At 36.6% G+C, this 25549-nt stretch overlaps 1 protein-coding gene across 13 annotated transcripts in view; it reads right to left on the bottom strand.

Moving 5' to 3' along the window:
- The window catches only part of PMS1 (PMS1 homolog 1, mismatch repair system component), an 86844-nt gene that overhangs the window by 38668 nt on the left and 22627 nt on the right, over positions 1-25549 (bottom strand). For all 13 annotated transcript variants that reach the window (XR_004288367.1, XM_032354142.1, XM_032354144.1 and 10 more), the window contains 2 exons: positions 22535-22637; positions 16943-17106 (listed from right to left, as the gene is read on the bottom strand). Coding sequence is in view for 12 of the 13 variants with exons in the window: in XM_032354142.1 (XP_032210033.1) it covers positions 16943-17106; positions 22535-22637 (267 nt within the window). In the remaining variant the exon portion in view is untranslated. The remainder of the gene's footprint in view (positions 1-16942; positions 17107-22534; positions 22638-25549) is intronic.

Genomic DNA, 25549 nt, shown 5'->3' with positions numbered 1-25549 from the left:
CACTTGATTATGAGCTGGTCTTGGGTGGCCACAAGGTAAGTAATCTCTGCACCCACTCTCCTGAATTTTAAATGTCTATATAAATAAGGCCTTAACTGGGTTGTCTCACATAATGTCCAGATGGTCTCAACAACGCTCTACTCTCCGAAGGCTATGCCCTTGGAACAGCTCCCACTGAGGGAATGGCAGGCAGAGCAGGCACTGGGGGAGAAGGGGAAGGAATGGGAAGGGCGCTCTGAGGAGCTACCAATTGCCCAGGGTTCAGTTCAATGGTCAACTGGTGGTCATATCCTCTTGATTACCCCTGAAACATGAAACTACGTATTTTTTTCCTTTGGCCACATGGCAAGAAATCCACACACCCATGTAAGGTAAACAAGATCCTTTAGAATCTAGACCCAAGCACCTTTCCAGCCTCATTTCCTACCTTCCTACACCAGCTTTCTCGGAGCTCCAGGAGTCTTTGGCTTTGCATGTGATTTCAAATGCCTGTGCTCAACTGGTCTTTATCAAAAACCAGTTCTAAGGCTACCTCCTCTGAAAATACTTTTTGAACCTGAGAAGCATTTAATAATTACCTCCAGATTAATGCCCCAATACTGTTTACAGAAAACCCTTCAGATCAGCCTTTCTGACAAGCTCTTTCATCTTGGAACTCTGAGGCAATCATTACTTCCACCCCTATTTAACTTTACCGAGCAGGTTAGGTGCAAATCAAGCTGCTATTGCTCACAACAATATCTCATTTCAGCTTCTCCTCTCTATTCTCACTGAATAGAATACCTTAACTATTAATTTTGTTTTTCATGAGATTTTTATTTTCCAAACTTGTTCATGCTTCTAAATGAAGCTACTTCAACCATCTCTTCTGAAATCCAACTCCATCCTCCACATAGTTCTCTAGTTGGTTCTGTTTTCAGATCAAGACAAATAATGGATAGAAAATCCAGACAGAAGATTAATAAGGAAATAGAGGACTTGAACAACACTACAGACCAAACAGACCTAAAAGACGTATGCAGAACAATCTACTCAACAGCAGCAGAACACATACTCTTCTCAAACTCACAGATCTTTCTCCAGGATAGACCAAGTGTTAAGACAAAACGAGTCTAACAGATTGAAGCAGAATGAAACATACCGAATTTTTTCTGATCACAATGGAATGAAACTCAAATAGGAAGAAAAGTGGAAAAGTCACAGCATGTAGAAATTAAATAACACATTCTTGATCACCTACTGAATCAAGAAACAAAAAGAATATTAGAAAATACCTTAAAATAAATGAAAACACAATATACCAAAACTTATGGGATGCAGTAGAAGTAGGGCCGTTTATCTATAGCAATAATGCCTACATTAAAAAAGAAAGATGTTAAGCAAACAACCTAACTATATACCTTAAGGAGCTAGAAAAACAACAAATTAAGATTAAAGTTAGTAGAAGGAAGGAAATAAAGATTAGAGCAAAGCAAAGATAAATGAAACAGAAAATAGAAAAACTGGGAAAAAACCCTAAGACTTGGTTTTTTCAAAAGAAACAAAATTGATAAACCTTTAGCTAGAATAATGAAAAAAAAAAACCCAAATAAAATTAAAAAATGAAGTGATATTACAGCTAATCCCACAGAAATAAAAAGAATCGTGAAAGATTATATGAACAATTATATGCCCCAAAAACAGGATAACTGAAGGCTCAATTTCTAGAAACATACAACATACCAAAACTCAATCACGAAGAAAGAAAAAGTCTGAACAGAATTACAACTAGTATAGAGACTGAATCAATAATCAAAAACCCTTCAACAAAAAAATGCCTTGGACCAGATGGCTCACTGGAGAATTCTACCAAACATTTACTTAAGAATTAACACTGATCCTTCCAAACTCGTCCAAAAAACTGGAAGAAGAAATACTTCAAAACTCATTTTATCAGGCCAGCATTACCCTGATACCAAAGCCAGACAGGAAGAGTGGGAGGAAAGAAAGCTACAGGCCAAATCCCTGATGAGTATTAGATACAAAAATCCTCAAGAGAACACTAGAAACTGAATGCAACAATGTATTAAACAGATCATAAACCAATGGGATTTATCTCTAGGATGCAAGGATGGTTCAACATTTGCATTTCAATTAATGTGATACACTATATTAACAAAATAAAGGATAAAAGTCACATGATTGTCTCCATGGGTACAGAAAAAGCATCTGATGAAACCTAATACCGTTTTATGATTAAAAACTCAATACACTATGAATAGAAAGAAAATAACATAATAAGAAGCCATCTTTTTGGCTTTTATCTCACTGCAACCATCAAACTCAATGGTAAAAAAACTGTAAAGCTTTTTTTTTAAGATCAAGACATGGATGCCTAGTCTTGCCACTTCTATTCATCATAAAACTGAAAGTCCTAGCTTAAGCAGTTAGGCAAGAGAAAGAAATAAAAGGCATCCAAATCAGAAAGGAAGAAGTAAAACTGTCCCTGTTTATAGATGACTTGATCCTTCATAGAAAAAATCCTGAAGACTCTATCAAAAAACTGTTAGAACTTAGAAATTCAGTAAAGTTGCAGTATACAAAATCAAGATACAAAAAATAGTTATGCTTCTATACACTAACAATGAGCTATTGGGAAAAATAAAAAAGAAAGAAAAACAGTCCCATTTACAATAGCACCAAAAAACAATAAAATACTTAGCAATAAATTTAACTAAAGAGGTGAAAGACTTGTACACTAAAAACTAGGAAACACTGATGAAAGAAATCAAAGATGACAAATGGGAAGGTAACCTGTATTCATAGATCAGAATATTTAATATTGTTAAGATGCCCATATAACCCAAAGCAATCTACAAATTCAATGCAATTCCTACCAAACACCCTAATGACATTCTTTACAGAAATAGGAAAACACAATTCTAAAACTCATGGACCCACAAAGGACTACAAAAAGCCAAATCAATCCATAAAAAACAAAACTGGAGGCATCACACCTCCTAGTTTCAAAATACATTACAAACCTACAGTAAACAAAAACAGTATGGTACTGGCATAAAGATATAAAGGCCCATGGAAAAGAATAGAAGAGTTCAAAAATAAATCCATGCATACATGGTCAACTGATGTCTGACAATGGTGTCAAGAATACACAATGGGGAAAGGAGAGTCTGCAACTAAGAGTGCTGGGAAAATGATATCCATAGACAAAAGAATGAAACTGGACCCTTATCTTACATCATACACAGACATCAATTTAAAAGGGATTAAAGCAATGAATACTGTTACGCTGAAAAGAAATAAAAAATCTTAAAAAAATGAAATAGAAAATGAAAAAAAAAAATAAAAGGGATTAAAGATTTAAATATAAGCCCTAAAATTGTAAAACCCCTAAAAGGGAAGACAAAATATTCCTGACACTGATCTTGGCAAGGATTTCTTTAATATCACACCAAAAGCACAGGCAACAATAGGAAAGCAGACAAAGGGACTACAACAAACTAAAATGCTTCTGTACAGCTAAGGACGCTATCAACAAAATGAAAAGGCAACCCACGGGATGGCAGAAAACAAGTACAAAGCATTCATCTGATGGTTAATTTCAAAGTATACAGGCATTCCTAAAACTCACTATTAGAAACACTAGTAACACAAATAAAAAATGGGCTAAGAGCTTGATAGACATTTCTCCAAAGAAGAAAATACAAATGGCAAACAGGTGAGTGAAAAAATGCTCAGTTTCACTAATCATCAGGTAAACGCATATCAAAAACACACTGAAAAAAAAAAGAAAAAGAAAGAAAAAAGAGGAAAAAAAAAACAAACCCCACACTGAAATACCAGCTCGCACTTGTCAGGATGGCTATTATCAAAAAAAGAAAAGACAAATATCAGGGAAGATGTGGAGAAATTGGAATGCAAATACTATAGAAACAGTAGAGCGATAACTCAAAATATTAAAAATAGAGCTACCATATAATCTAGCAATCCAATCTCATGCCAGAATATTTATTCGAAGGAACTAAAAGGAGGCTCTGAAAGAGATACTAATATTAGCACTCCCACGTTCACTGCAGCACTATTTACAATAGCCAAGACATGGGAACAACGAAATGTCCACTGATGGATCAATGGTCAAAGAAACTAGTATATACAGTTGTATATACTAGTATATGCCAGTAGTATATGTATATACTAGTATATGACAGACTATGGTTTGGCCTTAAGAAGAAATTCTCCCACATATGACAACATGGATGAGTCTTAAGGATACTACGCCAAGTGAAATAAGCCAGTCACAGAAAGACAAATACTACATGATTTCATTTATGGGAGGTATTTAAAATCGTTAAATTCAAAGAATCAAAAATTGGAGTGGTAGTTATCAAGAGGACGGGGGAGGGGGAAATAGGGAGTTACTAATGAATGGACATCAAATTTCAGTTAAGTGCAATGAAGAAGTTCTAGAGATCTGCTGTGTAACATCGCACCACTAGTCAACAATACTGCACTGTACACTCAAAATTTTAAGGCAGCTCTCATGTTAAGTGTTCTCAACAAAATAATGGTTAGAAAGAAACAAAGAAAGAAAGAAAGAAAGAAAGAAAGAGAAAAAGATCAAATCCTCAGATTCTGACCTTCCAACACTCCCATCAGCTAGCTCCCTGGTATTTTCCCAACGGTATTTCTCTTTCCATGCATCCTATATTACTCAGATAGATATCCCAATAATAACATTATTTTTCTGATTTTGCGCCTGCTTTTAAAAAACAGTTAAGTTTTAAGGCTAACAAGTAATATCCAGCCTAGACATGATTAGCTTTTCTTTCTTGTCTAGATAACAAAACATCTACGATGAGGTATCAATAACTTCACTTTAAAACTTCCCTTTTTGTTTGACTATATTAGCTTTTTAGAGTGAAATCAAAATTATGTCAGAACAATACACATGAAGGTAACTACATTTTATTAAAAGTGAAAGTCAGGGGGCGCCTGGGTAGCTCAGTCAGTTAAGTGTCCACCTTCAGCTTAGTCATGATCCCAGGCTCCTGGAACAGAGCCCTACATCAGGCTCCCCCTGCTCAGTGGAGAATCTGCTTCTCCCTTTCCCTCTGCCTGCCTGTGCTTCCCCCTGCTTGTGCTCGCTCTCTGTCAAATAAATAAGATCTTTAAAAAAATAAACAAAACTGCAAGTCAGACGCATCCATCTAGGGATATAAAGGGGGTGGTGCCTTACCATTTCCCTAGGCACGTAAATTAAATAAATTGGACATTCTCAAATCTTTTCTATTCATTTTCCATATGCAGTCAGCCAACCAGTCTCATTGATTCTTCCTCGTAATAGCTATCACAGACACCCTCTGCTTCCTATGTCCAATATATTTATCCTGATTCAGGCCCATAATGCCTGGATTTCTGTTATAGCTTAACGCTGTAACAATCATTGCTTAAAGCCTCCTATAATTCTTCCCTGAACACTACTGCCAGAGTTAACACCTTGACCAAGTCAGTTCTCTACTCCTAATCTTCTATTTAAAAAAAAAAAAAAAAAAGATTCGGCTTAGCAACAAGACCCTTTATAATCTAGCCTCAAACTGTCTTTCTCTCTCTTCTCTACTCCTTTATACAAAATACCTGACTCACTTAAATCGACTTAATTGCCTCTGAATGTGCTCTGCACTTACCTGCCTATACCTTTTATGTTCACACTATTTCTCTACCTAGAATGAACATGATCCTTTTATCCACATTAACAAATTCTATAATATATTAGCAAATACTGTAACAGAATACCCCTATGGCTCACCTACCCTGGAGAGGGGGAGTGTCCTAGATGAGATCACTTTTCCAGGTTCTGAGTCTATTCCACTGAATCAATAACACTTACCTTTGCCTCGTGACCAAAATCAGCTCTCTCCCTTCAGAGACCTTCTACAAGTATCCAGAAGGAAAAGGAAGTGTCTCAGGTCTAAGAGCTGGTATTTGTTATTATGCCACTTCTCTACTCCAGTTGCTGTCTTTAACCCTTGGTGACCATATCTGCCAATATCTTAAGTGCTTAAATACCTCTGTTCGCAAGCTGGAATGCACAAGGGCCGCACATGTGATGGAGCCTTCCTGGCCTCCATACTCGGAACCCTGGATTACATTCATACACCACATGTTTTCTGAGCATCTGTACAAAAGACTACTGCAGGTTCTAGGAAGACAACAGTGAAACAATAGTAAAACACCTTTACCCTCATGGAAATTATATTCTAGAGAACAGAAAGGCAGTAAATCAAGATAAGTATTATAATATATAACATATTAGATGGTCATGAGCTTTAAGAAGAAAACTAGAGCAGGAAAATGTGTGTGGGGTAAGGGAAATGGTTGCAATTTTAGGGTGGTTAAAGAAAGCCTGAGGAGTTTTAAAAGATGAGACTGCACCACATACACAGAAAAGTGTTCTAGGCAAAGAAACTATAAATACAAAGGTCAAAGGTCCTGGGTTGAAAAGTATGACTGGCAAGGTCAAGGAAAAACAAGGAGGCTAGTTCAGCTGAGGCAAAGTGAGTGAAAGAAAGAAATAAAGGAGATTAGATACGATGATGGGTCTGATCATCTACAACAGGGATAGGCAAACTACAGCACGAGGGCTGAATTGCCTTTACATTTTTTTTTTTTCAGTTTTACTGCCTACGGTCGCTTTCATGCTACTTCAGCAGAGCTGAATATTTGTCAAAGACTGTATAGCCCACAAACCCCAAAATATTTATTATATGGCTTTTTTTTTCATAAAGAATGTTCTCTGACCCCAATATAGAATTCATAGGCCATTTATAAAGGCTTTGGCGTTACTGAGATGGAAACTTATTAAAGAGGAGTTGTATGATCTGACTTACATTTTTATAGGGTCACTCAAGCTGTTGGGCTGGAAACAGACTGAAGACAGCAAGGAAAGAAATGGGGAGACTGAATCAGGATGCTATTACAAAACACCAAGTGAGAGCTGATGGCAGCTTGGAACATGGTGGTAGTCACAGATATAGTGCAATCTAGTTAGAGTCTACATATATTTTTTTACATATATTTTGAAGGTAGACCTACAGAATTTACTCTGTGGCAAATGCTAATAAGTAAGATAAGGAGTGAGAAGTGACCACTGGATTTAGCAATTCAGAGGTCAATGGAAACCCTGACAAGAACGGTTTTGGGAGTGATAGAGGAAGCCTGAGAGAAAGTGGGTTCAAGAGAGAAGGGGAGGACAGTAACTGAGACAATGAATAAAGACAACTATTTCAGGAAGTTTGCCCAAGTGAAGGGACTGGCTTTTCCTGGGAACACGGGGAGTAGCACATTCACAGTGATGAAGGGAAGGTGGAATCTATGAGCACAACTGCAGGTAGGTGGGTGCTTTGTAGAAGTTCTCTTTTTATTGCTCCAATTTTCTCACTAAAAATAGGATGCAGATCAGATGACAGTGAAGACAGAGAAGGTGTTGGCTGTCTGAGGAGAGAAAAGATGAAAGAGCCATTTGGGGCCTCGCCATTCAATGCGCGCTTCACAATCCAGCAGCAACCACATCAGTGGAGACTTGTTGGATGCAGAAGCTCAGGTTCTCCCTAACCTACTGATAAGAATCTGCATTCTACCAAGATCCCAAGTGATCTGCACGCACACTAGTCTGTCTAAAGCACTGATATAGGAGACCAGGAGAGAAAATGCCCGAGAGAAACACAGTGTAACTACCAAGCAGCAATGAATTTAAAGTGGTACTACTTAGGTGTGTTTTCTTCCAGCACATTCAGCTTGGTTCAGGCAAGAAGACAAGAAGATGGCTTTAACCAGGATTGGGTTAGTCAAGCAAGTACAGTTCAAGGAGAGAAAAGCAATGGTAATTATTGACCTTATAATTTAAGAAGAGAACTGAAAACATCAAAGGCAAGAAACAGCTAAAAGATAGTAGGATCAATGGATCACAGGTCCAGTAGAGTCTGAAGACTGCTAGAGGGAGTAAGCTGGAGAGACAGAGGGTGATGGTGAGACAGTGAAACAATTAACACTGAAATTATAGAGGACGTGAAGTTTTGGGCTATGACAAGGTCTATGGTAGAGTCAGTCACTGGAATTTATGGCTGAGGTAAGGTGGAGGAAAAAAAAAAACACTGGAGAAAAGGTAAAAGATTTGAGAAGCTAGAAAGGACTATGTGGACACTGAAATCACCAGAGTGATAATGATCACGGAATTTAAAGATCTGAAATTCAAATGTGAATGAGATTTTTGGGTTGAAGAAAAAAAGGAATGGTCTGGAAGTTGCCATGAGGTATAATGAGGTGAGGAACAGATGAGAGAAATCAGTCACCATTTGAAAGGGCTGCAGAAGATACATGTTCTCAGGAAAAGCCAGATTTCAGAGCAAGAACATCAAAGAAAAGGCTAAGGACACAGGGATTTTACTCATAACTAATCATGAAATGGGGCATTTCAAGACATGGAAATGTGTGTGAGAGAGAGAAAGCAATGGTATGTATGTATGAGAAAAGGAGTCCAGGGCTCTGGGTGGCTCAGCTGATTAAGCATCTGCCTTCAGCTCACTCTGGTCCTCGTTCCAGAGTTCTGCAGTCGAGCCTCATGTTAGGCTCCCTGCTCAGCGGGAGTCTGCTTCTGCCTCGGCCTCTGTGCCCCCACCTCCACTCATCTCTCTGTCTCTCTCAATCAAATACATAATAAAATCTTAAAGAGTCCAGGGTAATAAGGGTTGAATTGAGAGACTCAGGCGTTCTGGATTAACTGACATAAATGAAAATAAAAACACGAAATCAGGACTGGTAGTCTCAAAGCACTTTGTAGTTGCAAGCCTGACTTTTAAGGGCAAGAGTAGAGAGGTCTTGCCAGGATTAAGAGTTCTGGGAATCCCATCTGATACCTGCAGACAAAAGCATGGAGGAGAGAGGGATGACTTTGTTCTCACAAGTGAAGATGCCCTAATGGTAACTACCAGTGGACATCTACACCCGATTGCTCTAGGCGCTCATCTGCCTCCAATCAATAAAAACCTAAGAAGTTTTCCTTTTTGTATATTAGAATCCTTCCCTCACTCATGGGAATTTTTTCAGAGATTTTGCTGATCTGCTCTTGTCTTACCACCTGTTTTTAGTATAGAACTGTATCCCAACTATAAAGAGGATTTAAGCTTATTTTCATGAAGCTCTTAGGCCTTGGGAACGTTCTTTGAAAAAAGAGACATTTCATCTGTTCAGAGGAAGAGAGAACTTTGGTTTAGGGGGTCAAACCTATCTCCACACATTGATCTACCCCAGCCAAGACATTTGTTGAACATCCACACAAAGATACAGATCAAAACACATCCACCATACACAAAGACCAGTGGAAGAGAGCAGAGAGCCCAGATATGGACCCATAACTCTATGGTCAAATAATCTTTGACAAACCAGGAAAAAATATACAGTGGAAAAAAGACAGTCTTTTCAATAAATGGTGCTGGGAAAACTGGGCAGCTATGTGTGGAAGAATGAAACTCGACCATTCTCTTATACCATAGACAAAGATAAACTCGAAATGCAACAAAGACCTCAACATGAGGCAGGAATCTATCAAAATCCTAGAGGAGAACATAGGCAGTAACCTCTTCGACATCGGCCACAGCAACTTCTTTCGAGATATGTCTCCAAAGACAAAGGAAACAAAAGTGAAAATGAACTTTTGGGACTTCATCAAGATCAAAAGCTTCTGCACAGTAAAGGAAACAGTCAACAAAACAAAGAGGCAACCCACGGAATGGAAGAAGATACTCACAAATGACACTACAGACAAAGGGCTTATATCCAAGATCTATAAAGAACTCCTCAAACTCAACACCCACAAAACAGATAATCACATAAAAAAATGGGCAGAAGCCATGAACAGATACTTCTCTAAAGAAAACATACAAATGGCTAACAGAGACATGAAAAAATGTTCATCATCATTAGCCATCAGGGAGATTCAAATCAAAACCACATTGAGATACCACCTTACACCAGTTAGAATGGCCAAAATTAACAAGACAGTAAACAAATGTTAGAGAGGATGTGGAGAAAGGGGAAGCCTCCTACACTGCTGGTGGGAATGCACGTTGGTGCAGCCACTTTGGAAAACAGTGTGGAGATTCCTCAAGAAATTAAAAATAGAGCTTCCCTATGACCCTGCAATTGCACTACTGGGTGTTCACCCCAAAGATACAGATGTACTGAAAAGAAGGGCCATCTGTTCCCCAATGTTCATAGCAACAATGGCCATAGTCACCAAACTGTGGAAAGAACCAAGATGCCCTTCAATGGAAGAATGGATAAAGAAGATATGGTCCATATATGGAATGGAATATTATGCTTCCATCAGAAAGGATGAATACCCAACTTTTGTATCAACATGGACGGGACTGGAAGAGATTATGCTGAGTGAAATAAGTCAAGCAGAGAGAGTCAATTATCATAGGGTTTCACTTACTTGTGGAGCATAAGGAATAACATGGAGGACACTGGGAAATGGAGAAGAGAAGTGAGTTGGGGAAAATCAGAGGGGGAGATGAACCATGAGAGACTATGGACTCTGAGAAATAAACTGAGGGTTTTGGAGGGGAGGGGTGTGGCGAAGGTGTGACCCTGGTGGTGGGTATGATAAAGGGCATGTATTGCATGGAGCACGGGGTGTGGTACATAAACAATGAATCTTGGAACACTGAAAAAAAAAATTAAATTAAAAAACAAACAAAAACCCCCCACATCCACCATCAAGTCTTCCTTGATTATTCAAGCCTGACGTAATCTTTCCCTTCTCTTACTTTTCATAGTATTTATCAGTGTCATTCAATAATCAGCAAGTTTTCATTATTCTTTTCATCTGTTTAAATGTTCATACACTTTCACATCTTCCTCACTTATACTGTAAGCTCCTATAACATAATTATTCCAGAGGCCATCACATAACTATTCCATGGCACCTACTCAAAGCTCTGTATCCAGTAGCTGTGGAAAAGCTATAGCAACGGTGAATGAATGTTAAAATAAACTCCAAGAGATCTGAACTTTAGCTCATTTTATGCTACATTAAACATTTAAGTTATTGGGCAATGCACACAAACTCTTGGGATCACATGAAGATAAAATGGAAAGGGATTAGAATAAAAAATACTGTACTTGCTAAAAGGTTTGTGACAGAACAAAAAAAGATTTTCAGTGGTCTTTTCCAGATGTAAAGATCTAGGAATCAAGGAGGTATAAACTCTTATTATTTTATGATTTGATATGTGAATCACCTCTTTAGAACTTTTAGTAATGGAAATGTGAAACTCCAATTTTGTCAGAAAGAAATTGAAGTACTCAAGATACAGTAGTCCTCCTTAAAAATCAGGGTTTTAGGGGCACCTGGGTGGCTCAGTTGGTAGAGCATGCAATTCCTCATCTCAGGTTTGTAAGTTTGAGCCCCACATTGCCGGTACAGATTATATAAAAAATAAAACCTTTAAAAAAAAAAAAAAAGGATTTTAGAGTTGAAAAGGGTCTTAGCAATCAACTTTTACAGGCCTAGACTCAGAAAAGCTGGATTTGTGCAGAATTCTCTGGATATTACTGATCAGAAATCTACTGTGTTAAAGTAGAGAAATATATTACTATTACAATATATAGTAAATACATAAGATGCATTTGATTAGAGGATTTGTAAAGGAATAATTATATACATAGTTCCATTTAACTACGTTAATGGAAACAAAACATTAAATTGAAGGCTCTTAAATACTATGTCCCTGTCAACTGTTTCTCCCACTGCCCCATCCACACAGTCTTTATATATTTCCTGACTAGTTCTAATGAAGATGTGTCAATGACTTACCTGCCAGAAAAAGAAACAGACTAGAATAGTATATAGCAATATAAGTGAAAATATACTCTGTAAAAATGTAAGACGTCATTGGAGAATCCAAAGGGATGAATCTTCAAAAACGGATTCATTTCATATAATATGAGGAAGGTCTGAAAGAGGCCAGAGTGTTTGAAACTGGAGCTTTATAAATTTATGTGATTTTTGAGTTTAGCACCATCTACTTCATTTAGCATATTACTCTGAGCTATGCACTGAGTATTAAGGGAAATATGAGTAAGAAACAGCTTTTATTCCCACAAGAGTCTACTGAGAAGGGGAAACAGGATGTAAATCACTGCCAACAAAGCAAAAATGTCATAATAGAGATACACAAATGACGTTACAGAAGAAGATGAAGAAGAACTATGTCATCTTGCTGGGGATGGGGAGGAATTCAGAGACGCCTTCAATAGTATGGATAAACATCAAAATCAGAAATAAACTATAGTAAAATGTGACTTCTATATGACTATCATCTTCTCAATATAATAGTTCACAGAAACTAGGTGAAAAGTAAAAGAAACGAATGTAAGAAAGAAGAAAACATGAGAACCATTTAAAAAATTTAGTTATCATTAATTTGCAAGTAGTAAACAAAAAACAATACAAAAACAAAAATCCCAACCAACCAGCCAATCAAGATTGATGATCAGCTTCAAGCTAACCTACCATATTTGAATGGGCGGCTACCTTTGTTCATTAAAACAAAACAAAACAAAATCCACCCAAACTTTCAAAGTTGGAACTGAAAGAATAATTTTTTTCATAAGAAAAGGACATTTGAACTACACTTCTGAACTGGAATTTCTTTTTGACTATCCTGCTTCCATAACCTTGCTTGTGATGAGGAGGGGGTTAACCCTGTAACACTGGTCCAACTGTGGTCTTTTTCTTGATTCCTCATACAGCACAGCTGAAATAAAACTAAGACATTTAACAATATTTGAGGAAAAGGCTAAATAAAAGATGCAAAAAAGAATAAAATGGGGGCGCCTGGGTGGCTCAGTGGGTTAAAGCCTCTGCCTTCGGCTCAGGTCATGATCCCGGGATCCTGGGATCGAGCCCCATATCGGGCTCTCTGCCAGCAGGGAGCCTGCCTCCTTTCCTCTCTCTCTGCCTGCCTCTTTGCCTACTTGTGATCTCTGTCAAATAAATGAATGAAATCTTTAAAAAAAATTTAAAAAAATACTCAGTTGCTTCACGTAAAAAAAAAAAAAAGATTAAGATGAACAGAAAATTACAGGCTACAACTTTTTTTATCTTCCGTTTATAATCTAATAAACATGTCCCTTTTTTTTTTATTATTCTTGACACCTGCTTCCTCCCCAGTCTTCAGCCACCACCATAAGAGTCTCTCTCCCTCCTAGAGACCCAGAGAACTGTATGTCAAGAGACAACTACTACACTCACTACCGAATTTCTAAGGCCACTTTGTTGGGTTTCTGTTCTCTATCTAAGGTCCTGTTCCTTCCCAGAGTGACTGATGGCAGAGATATCCAACTTTTCGAAGCTGTGTCATCATCCTTCCAGACCTCAAAAATAAACAAACTGATCCCAATAAGCTTTAACACTCATGTGACATAGAGGTGGGGTAGGCAGGTGGGAAGTCACTCCTTAAATTACAGTAAAAACCCTGCATCAGTGATAAGCCAATTCAGCTTTTGTAATGCAGTGGGCTTCTAATTATCAAGACAAAATTTGATTCAAAACAATTTTTAAAACCACGAATAGTATTTTAGGCAGAAGAAAATATTCACAAAAATCGACAAGCATGAAGTATGAAAGTACCCCTTATTTGAAATCACCGTTTACATAATGTTCTCAATTAGCTGTCTACAAAATTATTCATGCACATATGAAAGAGTGAAAATACTAGTTTCAGACATTATCACGCTGACAAAAACTTTTAATTCTAGGAAATAGCTACTTTATAAATGAAAATATACACAGCAGGACCTCAGAGGAATTCAGTTACTGCAACAAAAGCTGAATACTATAGCGCTTTTTAAGGAATGGCTCTAGCAATTTCTCCAAATAATATCTACTTTAAATAAAGTCACTGAATCCACTTGTAAATTATTTCCCTTTAGCTGTCTCATTATTCAATATGCTTTCAAGGAACATGGTGATGAAAGAAGAAAAAGACCTCTTTCTAACATAACCATACTGGCAAGAACATCAACATTATCAGTATTCAAAGAATGTCTTGGCAGGTTAAACCTTCATAAAAAGAAGGAACACTATCTAATCCAAGATGTCAAAATAGCAATAGTCCTTCTCATGTTATGTGCAATATGATTGTTTGTTTCTAAAGAAGAAAAAGACTTCAAAAAAAGATGTCAATATCGTCATGTGTAAATATTAGGCAAAAGCAAAAACTTTTCAGAAAAGCATATAAAGAATGATAAACATGTTTAAAAGAAAAAGGCTAAGAGCAGAGCAGGACTCAATGTTCAAAGAGATTTATGACATGTGCCACTTGTATTCTGGGAGGTTTAACAATATATTTCAACATCTGAGGTAGAACAGTACTATTAAGAAACAAAAGTGGAACAATAACTAGTACGAAGAGAAAAAAGCTTGAAGATAGGTAGCTTATTCTAATTCAGTCCTTGATTTCCTTGTGTAATAATAGCTAACACAATTCTACATTAAGACCTTTTATAATCTTACATTATTTTTACTGTATAATATTCTCAGCATACTCTTCAGGATTTGAATTGCATATGAAATTACTGAAGGGTATCAAGGGACTCGTGTTTGTTCATTATCAGTTGAGATGCACTGTTCTCCAAAAATAGTAAAATGCAGCATTTCATAAAATACTACTTTCCATTCTCAAAAGATAATGCATGCACTGATGATCTTAGAGTGGTTAGGAAAATTTATATAAACTTATTCAAAACTTGGAAAACATGCACTTGACTTTTACGTACTCACTTCCATTACATAAAGCAGAAATCTGGGTTTAATCTAGTATTATTTTCTCACACTCAAAACTTTCCTCTTTACAGAACTTACAAAACTTTCCTCTTTACAGCTTTTCTTTTAGAAATATGTAGTTCCTATCATCATATTTTATCCTTTTCCATATGCTTTCCCTTCCTGATTCTTCTGTCCTTGATCTTTTTTTAACTTGGGTACATTTAACTTTTAATTGCTAACTGTCCCTTGGATCAAGAGGTCATGGGGTTATTTATACTAGCAGGATGAGCCTCCATCTATCAACATCCTGAGGAATCACAGCACGGTAGAGCTGGAAGAGATCTCAAGGTATCATGTGGTTGAGCCCTACGGCACCAGGAACAGGTGGCTGACTAATCTTAATGTTCTTCTTTCTTTTTTGTTTTTTTTAGGATGATCAGTGATTTTGATCATAAATATTCTATCACAGCTTGGTTTAATACAGAATCATCTCAATAACACGTAGACACAGAATAGAAAGAAAACTGCATGAAAAAGGGTTCTGACCTAGTACTATTAATTGCTATTAAAACAGAACAATTTCTTTGATTACTCTGAGTGTCAGGTTCCTCATACAAAGAAGAGATACTGCTGTCTAACTTACAAAGTTATTATGAGTGTTCTGAAACCTGGAACAGAATTATATAAATGTAATATAGTGTTAAAATGGGAAAACAAGACAGTAGGGTCTAAGGAGCCTGCACTCTTTAGGCATGTTAAGTTTCAAATCCCATCTCAACAATTTGATAGCTGTGCAATATAAAGTTTTCAACCTCTTTGAGTTCAGTTTAGAGGACAACGTAAGTTAATATGTCTACCTCACTTAGTTGTTGCTATGGATTATAGGAGTTTTTTTTTTTTTTTTTTTAATTTATTAATTTGACAGAGAGAAATCACAAGTAGACGGAGAGGCAGCCCGAGAGAGAGAGAGGGAAGCAGGCTCTCTGCTGAGCAGAGAGCCCGATGCGGGACTCGATCCCAGGGCTCTGAGATCATGACCTGAGCCGAAGGCAGTGGCTTAACCCACTGAGCCACCCAGGCGCCCCTGGATTATAGGAGTTTAAAGGACTTAGGATATGTTGTAGCATTGCACAGGCCCTCAACTCCCCATGAGGTTTCCATAATTCTGCTGTGTGGTCCTGCTCTCCTTCCATTAACTATTTCAAGTGCACATGTGGAACTTTACGAAAAAGAAAATAATCACAAAATACATAAACTTTTCTTCCCACCAAGACTCATCGAGCAACAAGAGTTTCTTAGTCAGCCTTGCTTTGAAAAATGGAAAGGAGGTAGAGCTTCCTTAAAAAAACAAAAAAAAACCCAAAAAACAAAAAAATCTCCTCCAAAGAAAAAACAATAACAGAAGGTGAAAAATATCACTAAATTGTGAACTCCTTAAAGGAAAACATGTCTTACTCATCTTTATATTTAGGAAGGACGCAAACATTCCTTGGGGACGCCTGGGTGGCTCGGTTGGACAACTGCCTTTGGCTCAGGTCATGGTCCTGGAGTCGCGGGATCGAGTCCCACATTGGGCTCCCTGCTCAGCACTGAGTCCGCTTCTCCCTCTGACCCTCCCTGCTCTCACACTCTCTCTCTATCTCTCAAGTAAATAAATAAAATCTTAAAAACAAAACAAAACACTTCTTGAATGTCTCTTAGCAGAATCACTGATTTCAGTAATTATGAAATGAAAGGTTCAATCAGATTTCATTTAGATATCAGATAAGAAAGTAAAGACGCTCTTTATAAAGATAAAACTAAAGAAATGTGGATAAATTTTTTGCAAGAAGACTTTACACATCTGATTTAGATAAAATACACTGTCCCTTTATAATGATACCACATACCAAAAAATCTTACAGAAGCATAATAATGGGGACACCTGGGTGGCTCAGTCAGTTAAGCGTCTGCCTTTAGCTCAGGTCATGATCCCAGAGTCCTGGGATCAAGTCCCACATTGGGCTCCTTGCTCAGCGGGGACCTGCTTCTCCCTCTGCCTGCCACTCCTAGTCTCTCTTTCTCTCGCTGACAAATAAATAAAATCTTTTTAAAAAGCGTAATAATGCTTACCTTGTTATGTATAAAAACAATCCGTAAGTCAGGCTTAAGTAAACCATAGCTTATGAGGACATCCTGGATCTTTTTAATTTCATCTTTACATTTTTTAGTAGTTGAGTAGAACTGCTTTCTTACAGGGAGATTCTTAAACAATCTTAAAGCAGTTACAGTTGTACCTGTTGGCAGATAAGAGAAAAGCACATCTAGACGTGAAAAGAACTTCAGAGATCTTCAAATCCATACACACCAGTATTTAACCCCTTCTAGCACTTGTGTCTATTCTCATTTTTAGGTCTCATAAAGCATTTGTTGTTTTTACAAGAAAAAAATTCTGAAACTGTTCTTTATCCCTGCAGTCAACACATGAATTACCAATTAACAGACAAAACTTCTTGTCCAAATCTGGGGAGGCTATTAATTATAAGCCACAGCTTGTTTTCAGAGATGTCAAAATTTGACAAAACATGCATCTTAGAATTGACTAAGATATATTATCTGAGACCTACAGTATTCAAGTTACATAATAAAAGCTTATTCAATTATCATCAGGTGGATGTCCCAAAGCCACCTCAAACCAACCACACCCAGAACTGAACTCATTATTTTCCTCTTTGAGTCTGATACTTATAGCTATTCTCTTTCTCATGGAACATGGACACCCAACAGTTTCCAAGACACATACTCTAGCTTTAACTGATTCTTCCCTCTACCTCTTACTACATAAGTCTTCTAGGCCTATCTATTCTACCCTAAAAATCTCTCTCACATCTATATGAAGTCCTTTTCCTTCTTTCAAAACTTAGTTCAAGATGACATGTCTTATAATAAGATATAATTTGTGGTATTATAATGTTCTACTGGTTAATTTTTTAGGTAACATAATATTCATCCTCTACCTAAAAAGTTTCAGTGGCTCACTGTTGGCTATAGAAAAGGTATAAACTTTTACTTTCAGTTCTAGAAATTTCACTTGGTTCTTTTAGAGTTCCATTTTTCTGCTGAAATTCTCTACCTTTTTACCAACTTTGACTATCTTTTCCTCTAAACTCCTTAACACAGTTGTTTTAAGTTCCTTTCTGCTAATTCATACATCTAAGTCATGTTTGTGTTTGCTTATATTAACTATTTTTTTCTCTTGATTATAGATCCCATTTTATGGGATCAATATTTTTGTTTTTGCCAGATATTGCATACAAAAATAAATACTGAAGTAGATAATATTTTCCCCCAGAGAAGGCACTTCATTTCCTCTGTCAAGCAGCTAGAGTGACGAGAGGATCTCTTCAATATAATTAGGAATGTATCTGGGTTGGAGCTGAGCTGTCCCCTTATTTAGCTCAAGTTCCCTTCTAGTTTCAAATGTCATTAAGGATGGAATTAGGTCTTCTCCTCCAGCAAGGCTCTGGGATCTAAGCACTGCGAGACTTTAAGATCTTTGTCGATCTCAGTCCCCACTTTCTTTATCACTGCCTACTCAGCGAAAGTCCTGATGAGATTTGGCATCAGGATGAACCAGCTATATTTGAGGATCCCTTCCTCCCATCGGTCATGTCAGTTCATACATGGCTGGTAAAATTCAGCTGGTTTCTTCTAGGTCCGTAAAAGATCCCTATCCACAACAGAGAGCACCTATGCCTTCAGATTCAGTTAATGCTCCCACGGATGCAAGGAGCCACTACTCTCTTCTTGTCTAAGAAGGGGTATCTTTCTCTTGAACTTAGTTCATTTAACTTCTTTCCCCACTGCCACAAGTTTTCATTTAAATTCCAGTTAGTTAACATACAGTGTAATATTAGTTTCAGGTGTAAGATTTAGTGATTCATCACTTACATACGAAACCCGGTGCTCGTCACAACACATTCCCTCTTTAAAGATTTTATTTATTTATTTGAGAGAGGGAGAGAGAGCATGAGAAGGGAGAAGCAGACTCCCCAAGGAGCTGGGAGCCTGATGTGGAACTCGATCCCAGAACTCCAGGATCATGACCTGAGCTGAAGGCAGTGGCTTAACCAACTGAGCCACCCAGGCATCCCCATATTCCCTCTTTAATAGCCATCACGTATTTAACTCAACCACGTACCCATCTCCCCTCCAACAACCCTCAGTTTGCTTTGTGTAGTTCAGAATCTGTTTTATGGTTTGCCTCTCTCTTTCCCTCTATGTTCATCCGTTTTGTTTCTTGAATTGTACATACGGCTGAAGTCATACGGTATTTGTCTATTTTATGGCATAGTTCTCCAGTGGATTGAAAAAAAAAATACAAGTTTTTAAAGGTATGTGCTCTTTTCCTTCATCATTCCTCTCTTGCTGCAAGGTTAAACTCCCACCCCTTCTCACCTTCCATCTTCAAACTCAAATGATAACTTCTCTGAACAACTCCATAACCTTCTTCTAGGCAACTGGTGGCTTCTATTTACTGCCACTACCTTTCTAGTCATCTCTGTTCCCTTCTACTTTGTGACTCCCTTTAACTCATCTGTGTTCTCCACTAGCTGTGACAGGTGCAATGGCATATACTGTAGCTGTGGACAGATGGTGAGAAGGGCAGACGAAAATCAATAAAGTCAAATATAAATGTATTTTTGAAAAGAAAAGATATCTGTTGTTTTTTAAATTTGTTATACATGAAAGATCACACTGTAATTAAAACGTATCTTGATAAATTATTGCTTCAGCAGATAAAAATGCTCTCTTAGAGCAAAATAAGTATTATCAATAAGCCAAGACTGTATGTTTGTGTAAAACTTAATGATGGAAAACTTTGCTGATTCTAAATGAAATGTGTACCCTTAAGAAAAGTACCAAGTGATACTGGCCAACAGGGAGGAGGCCCTAGTATACTATCATATTTTACAAGAGAACTGCTCACCTCTCTAACTTTAGCACATTCTACAAACACCAGAATTAAATTGCAGTCCTATAGTATGGCTCCCTGTTATATTTTTACATGACCCTATGTTATGCCATTTATAAAGGCAGCTATTTATATTCCTGATGCAAAGATATATGGTTGCTTGAATATATGAAACCTTTCTTAAACTGGTTAATAACAAAGTTTCATTCTCCAGATGAATAAAATCTTTCAATGCATGCACAATCATACCTAGCAGGGATTTACAAAGAACACGATGCTCTACTCTAATAACAGGGTAAGGAAAGGAACTACCTTGATTACTTTAAATATACTACTTTTGATATCTGAGAAATTCCTAAGGCAGAAGCACTAGGAGGTATTAAAAGAACTTGTCCAGGAGGGTAAATCAATTTAGAGAGCTTATACTGATTAGGGTAAAGAAAACAGAAGTGATGAGAGAAAAAAGATAGGATTAAAACAAGTAATTTAATAAGTTATTGGTAAAAATGATTTAAAAGCTGGGGACTTATTTTTACATTTGTTAACTTTTAAAATGTCTCAAAATAGAAGTGACCAGAAGGGTAATTTAAAATGACATACTATTAAGCACACATATCATTTTAAATGGCTAACTTAATCCATAAAACAAATACCTACACCCAAAAAACCCAGAACTAGAATCTCCAGTCAACTATTTTTAAACATTTTAAATGTGTTTTTTTAAAGGGTAACAAATTTTCCAATGCCTAAAAAAGATTTTGCTGTGAGCTGTCCCTGCATCTACAGTTAGGTTGTCTACAGGTATCATTATCTGATCCAACAGATGACACGAGGAGTAACTGCTAAGCAAGGATGTTCACACCACTGCAGAAATTAATCTACAAGAACCCTAAATGCACAGGTATTAATTAAGATGGCTGTACTGTAGTTTTATCTTACACAGAAAATATTTAAATGGAAGTTGAATGACAGCTGGTGGTGAAATGTGAGTCTGTGATTCAACCACTCAAAAACTATCAGCACTGGGCAACATAAATGTAAAAGGCTTTTAAAAGTATTTGCAGATTTCTATAAAATGTCCATCTACAGCAATTTGAAACTAAGAGCTTGATTCTTTATTGCCTTCCTAGCCGGCCAGCTATAATTAGGAGATAAAAATGAATGATGAAAGGCAATTACTAGTTTCAAGTATAGTTTCTTAAGAGGAATATTGCAAAAGAAAATAAGGCTCATTTATTGACCACAGAAATTCTTTAATATGCATACTTAGTCTCAGTGAAAGTAGAAGACTAGGTCAGCAAAAAAAGAAAAATCAATCAGCAAATGGGCAAAGATCAGAAGGACTCCATATTTAAGTATTGCTATTTCATACTTCCCATGGAGATGAACATAAGAAAGTATGAGAAGAATGAGTGATACAGAGCAACAGGCCATCCAGATTAGACTGGCTACTACTAAGATAAAAATAAATACATTTAAGTTTTAAAATGTGACTAGATTACTTCAAAGTACTCTACTGAACAGCCACACAAAAATCTCCTAATGGTTTCTTAATCTGAACTCCTAAAAATTGGGAGTCAGAGCATTTCTAGAACTAGACCATACTAAAAAAAAAAAAAGCAAGCCTTCTCTTTCCTAACCTTCAGTACATAAAAAGAATCACTATTTTTTTTAAATTTCTTTTCAGCGTAACAGTATTCATTGTTTTTGCACCACACCCATTGCTCCATGCAATCCGTGCCTCTATAATACCCACCACCTGGTTCCCCCAACCTCCCACCCCCCACCCCTTCAAAACCCTCAGATTGTTTTTCAGAGTCCATAGTCTCTCATGGTTCACCTCCCCTTCCAATTTCCCTCAACTCCCTTCTCCTAACACCCCTTGTCCTCCATGCTATTTGTTATGCTCCACAAGTAAGTGAAACCGTATGATAATTGACTCTCTCTGCTTGACTTATTTCACTCAGCATAATCTCTTCCAGTCCCATCCATGTTGCTACAAAAGTTGGATATTCATCCTTTCTGATGGAGGCATAATACTCCATAGTGTATATGGACCACATCTTCCTTATCCATTCATCTGTTGAAGGGCATCTTGGTTCTTTCCACAGTTTGGCGACCGTGGCCATTGCTGCTATAAACATTGGGGTACAGATGGCCCTTCTTGTCACTACATCTGTATCTTTGGGATAAATACCCAGTAGTGTAATTGCAGGGTCATAGGGAAGCTCTATTTTTAATTTCTTGAGGAATCTCCACACTGTTTTCCAAAGTGGCTGCACCAACTTGCATTCCCACCAACAGTGTGGGTACACTATTCCATTTACTTGCACATACATACGAATTTTTCCATAAATAAATATATTTTTATTATTTATTTAATCATAGCATCTTGATATGGTATGGTTTATTACCCTGATTACCAAATCAATAATGTTTTACGCATTTCAATAAACTATCGTTCTTCACATACAAAGAAAACACTAGTGATGCAACAATAGTAACATTGTTCTTACAGTTTTACAGAAGGGTGACTAATCCATATTTTGTCCTAAGGCTTTTACACAGTCCATTTTGAGAACAATTCTAAGTATTTAAGAAATGGTGACTAAAAAAAGGGTTGAATATTCACTTGGAAGTAAAGTAGACTTTATCACATGACCAAACCTGAAGCAGCACATTTGAATTTAAGGGGTAACAATGTTCTAAAAAAAGACAAGAAAGGCAAAGATACAAAGCTACTCTCTTACCTTGACCAAGATGTGAAGGTTTTTGAGAAATTACGTGGCCGCTGCCATCTAAAACATACTGGGTGCTAAAATTATCAGAAGCTGTCCTTGTAGTAATTAAAACCTGGAATATAAAAAAAAAACACTAATAAAATTATTATTTTAGATCCTGCAGTGGACTCATTATCCTCATTATCAAATCAAATTTAAAATAATTATAAATTTACTTAAAATTGAAAAAAGTTTTATACTTGCAAATCTCTTATGATCACTTCTCTTGTAATATTCCCTTAGAATTATATTAATAATAGGCTAACATTTTTTTCGAGGGCAAATCACTGATCTTTGAGTATTTAACTTTAATTAAAATACTCATACACAAATCAGTATATCTGATATGGCTATTTGTGTTATATAACTTACATCTGTAAAACCAATATTTTGATTGTATTAGGGAAACTTACTTTTTAAAAGACAAGACCCATAAATTTGTTGGTAATGTGAAAAATCCTTTTGTAAAATGATAATTCCCTCCCCTTTTATATTCTGTATAAAACTACACTTCTTTTAAGCTAATGGTTCAGGAATAAAAAAATATAAATCATACACATATATTTATGCACAATTTTTCTTAAAAACAAACAACTATTTAAAGGTAAATTTTCTATTAATTGAAAAATACTTTAGCATTAAGGCATGTATGTATAAGAAAGTATTTTACTGACAATGAATATATTTCCTTAGATGTCAGGACAGAAATAAGAATTTAAGAGTATCTGCATTCAGGGTGCCTGGGTGGCTCAGCTGGGTAAGCCTGTCTTTAGCTGATTCCTAGATGAGCGACAGGCTTCCTCATCAGCTGGGAGTCTGACCATTCCTCTCCCTCAGCCCCCTACCCAACCCTGCCTGTGCTCTTTCTTCATATCTCTCTCTCAAATAAATAAATCTATTAAAAAAAAAAGCCTGCATTATCTATTTTTTGAGATGAGTGGGAGAGTATAACAATAGTAAACCATTCCAGTATCAGAAAATATTGTAGTTGGAGAGTGGGGATGTCCTAGCAAAGCACAGCGGTTTCAGAAATGGGTGGCCTCCTCACACATTCTGTGAGCAATGATGACACAAAGCTGGAGCAATCTTTCTTGGCCATTCTTGGACTCAGCAGAGCCAACTATGTAAATCAGGAAGAAGCCATAAACATTAGCTCCACTGCTGGAACTCATCTAGATTCAGGTGGATCTACACTGGATTTGATGGTTCTACCTCCCTGTTCTAAGCATGCACTAACTTACATATGGCTACAGAACACGTGGGTACCATGCAGGAAATAGCAGTCACCCCCAAAATGGCTTCTCTAGCTCATAATACTAGTAGAATCTATTATATTCTCTCTAGGGGTAATGTCCATCAAATCTTTACCTCAAGCTGCCATTTCCATAATAACTGTTCCTCAAAAAAGCTGCACCTAACATAAAGTTGTGAGCATCTATATAATCTTAAGTGATTTTTCTACTTCTTCCAAAAATATATTCCATGGTTCAAAGGTTGTATAATTTTGAAACTTTTCCTGATAACTGACCTTAATCTTCCCTGCTCCATCCCAATTCTATTCTATCCAGTAATGATTTTTTCTAACAAAGTTTAAAACAAAGAGTACAAAAAATTTCTTTCCTGAGTCTAATTTAACTACTTTATGATTTTCCCTTTAAAAATAATTCTAAATTTAATCAACCCCTTCTCAAAAATGCTAAGGTCAACTAAATTCTACTTCTATTCTCCAAAGAGATAACCACCTAGCCTGAAGTTGGAGTCATTGAGCAAAAGTAGCCCTGAACTCTGAGTTCTAGTACTAACTATGCCAGTGGCTTGGTTAGATGGCCTTGAATAAATGATTACTCTACCATCTTCAAGAGGAAGGCAATGATAAGATGAAGATGATGCTACTTTACAGAGTTACATGGGTATTTGTTTTGACTACTTACAAAGCATTTCATAGTTATTAACTTGTTCATTCTTTAAACGTATTAGTTAACAGTAAATACACTCTAGCCTAGATGAATAAACTGATATGCTAAAAATCAAAACAGGACCTCACTGGTCCCATTGTAATAGTTGCATTAAAGTAAAAAAAAAAAAAAAGAATAAAATATTATTTTAGAATGTTAAATTCTTTTAAAATTAGAACGTGAAAGGCAGAGAAGGATAACACATAAGCATGTTTCACAGATTCATGAAATACAATGTGTTCCTCAGAGGAAGGAATTGTGTTTCAAGAGTTCATTTCATCATATGACCCTGTGTCCTGGGCAGGAAACCTTTTTTTGGACTAGGCACAAGCTTAGAATGTGTTTGCTCTGCAGGAGCTAACAAATTTGAACCCTTAGTAACTCTACCATCGGATGTATCTCTAACATTACAAACTCTTACTTGTGCTTCTTACTAGAGATGTTAATGAACTGTGGCAGAATGAATCTAGCGGTGTCAAAAGAAGAACTAAATAAATTTATTTTAAGAATTTTTAAAAGTTTATTTTAAAGTTCTCAGAGAACCTTATAGGTTATATTAGCTATGTTATTAAAAACTGACTTTTCAGTCCAATTATTGAGTTTCAAGGGAACTATAATACTAACAAAAAGTTAAATTACATAAAAGCATTTAAACTTTAAATAAGCATAATGTTTCTCAATATTTTAGATAAAACTAAAATTTAAAACTTAGGATATGTCCTCTTAATTCATGCAAAACCAAAACAAACAAAAAACCTCTCGGCAAAAATTCATTTAAGATAATTTTGTTAAAATTTTGTTATTTTTTTTTTGCTGACTTTTGGATGAATACTTTGATACAGGAAACAGGAGTCTGAAAACTAAGGCAAATGGTCTTCATGATTCAGGAGAAATATCAGCTTTGCCTGGATCACTGAAATGCCTTTTCCTTTCTGGGTGTGAATATGCCCACCTGGCAGAGTTTACACTAATACAAGAGCTCTGACGTCAGAACTTGTGCCGGATAATTCACTCTGGGAGACTAACAACA

Source organism: Mustela erminea, chromosome 8, assembly GCF_009829155.1.
Source record: "Mustela erminea isolate mMusErm1 chromosome 8, mMusErm1.Pri, whole genome shotgun sequence".
Taxonomy (NCBI): domain Eukaryota; kingdom Metazoa; phylum Chordata; class Mammalia; order Carnivora; family Mustelidae; genus Mustela; species Mustela erminea.
The sequence above is the reverse complement of the archived record's forward strand: the minus strand, read 5'-3'. Positions and strand labels throughout refer to the sequence as shown.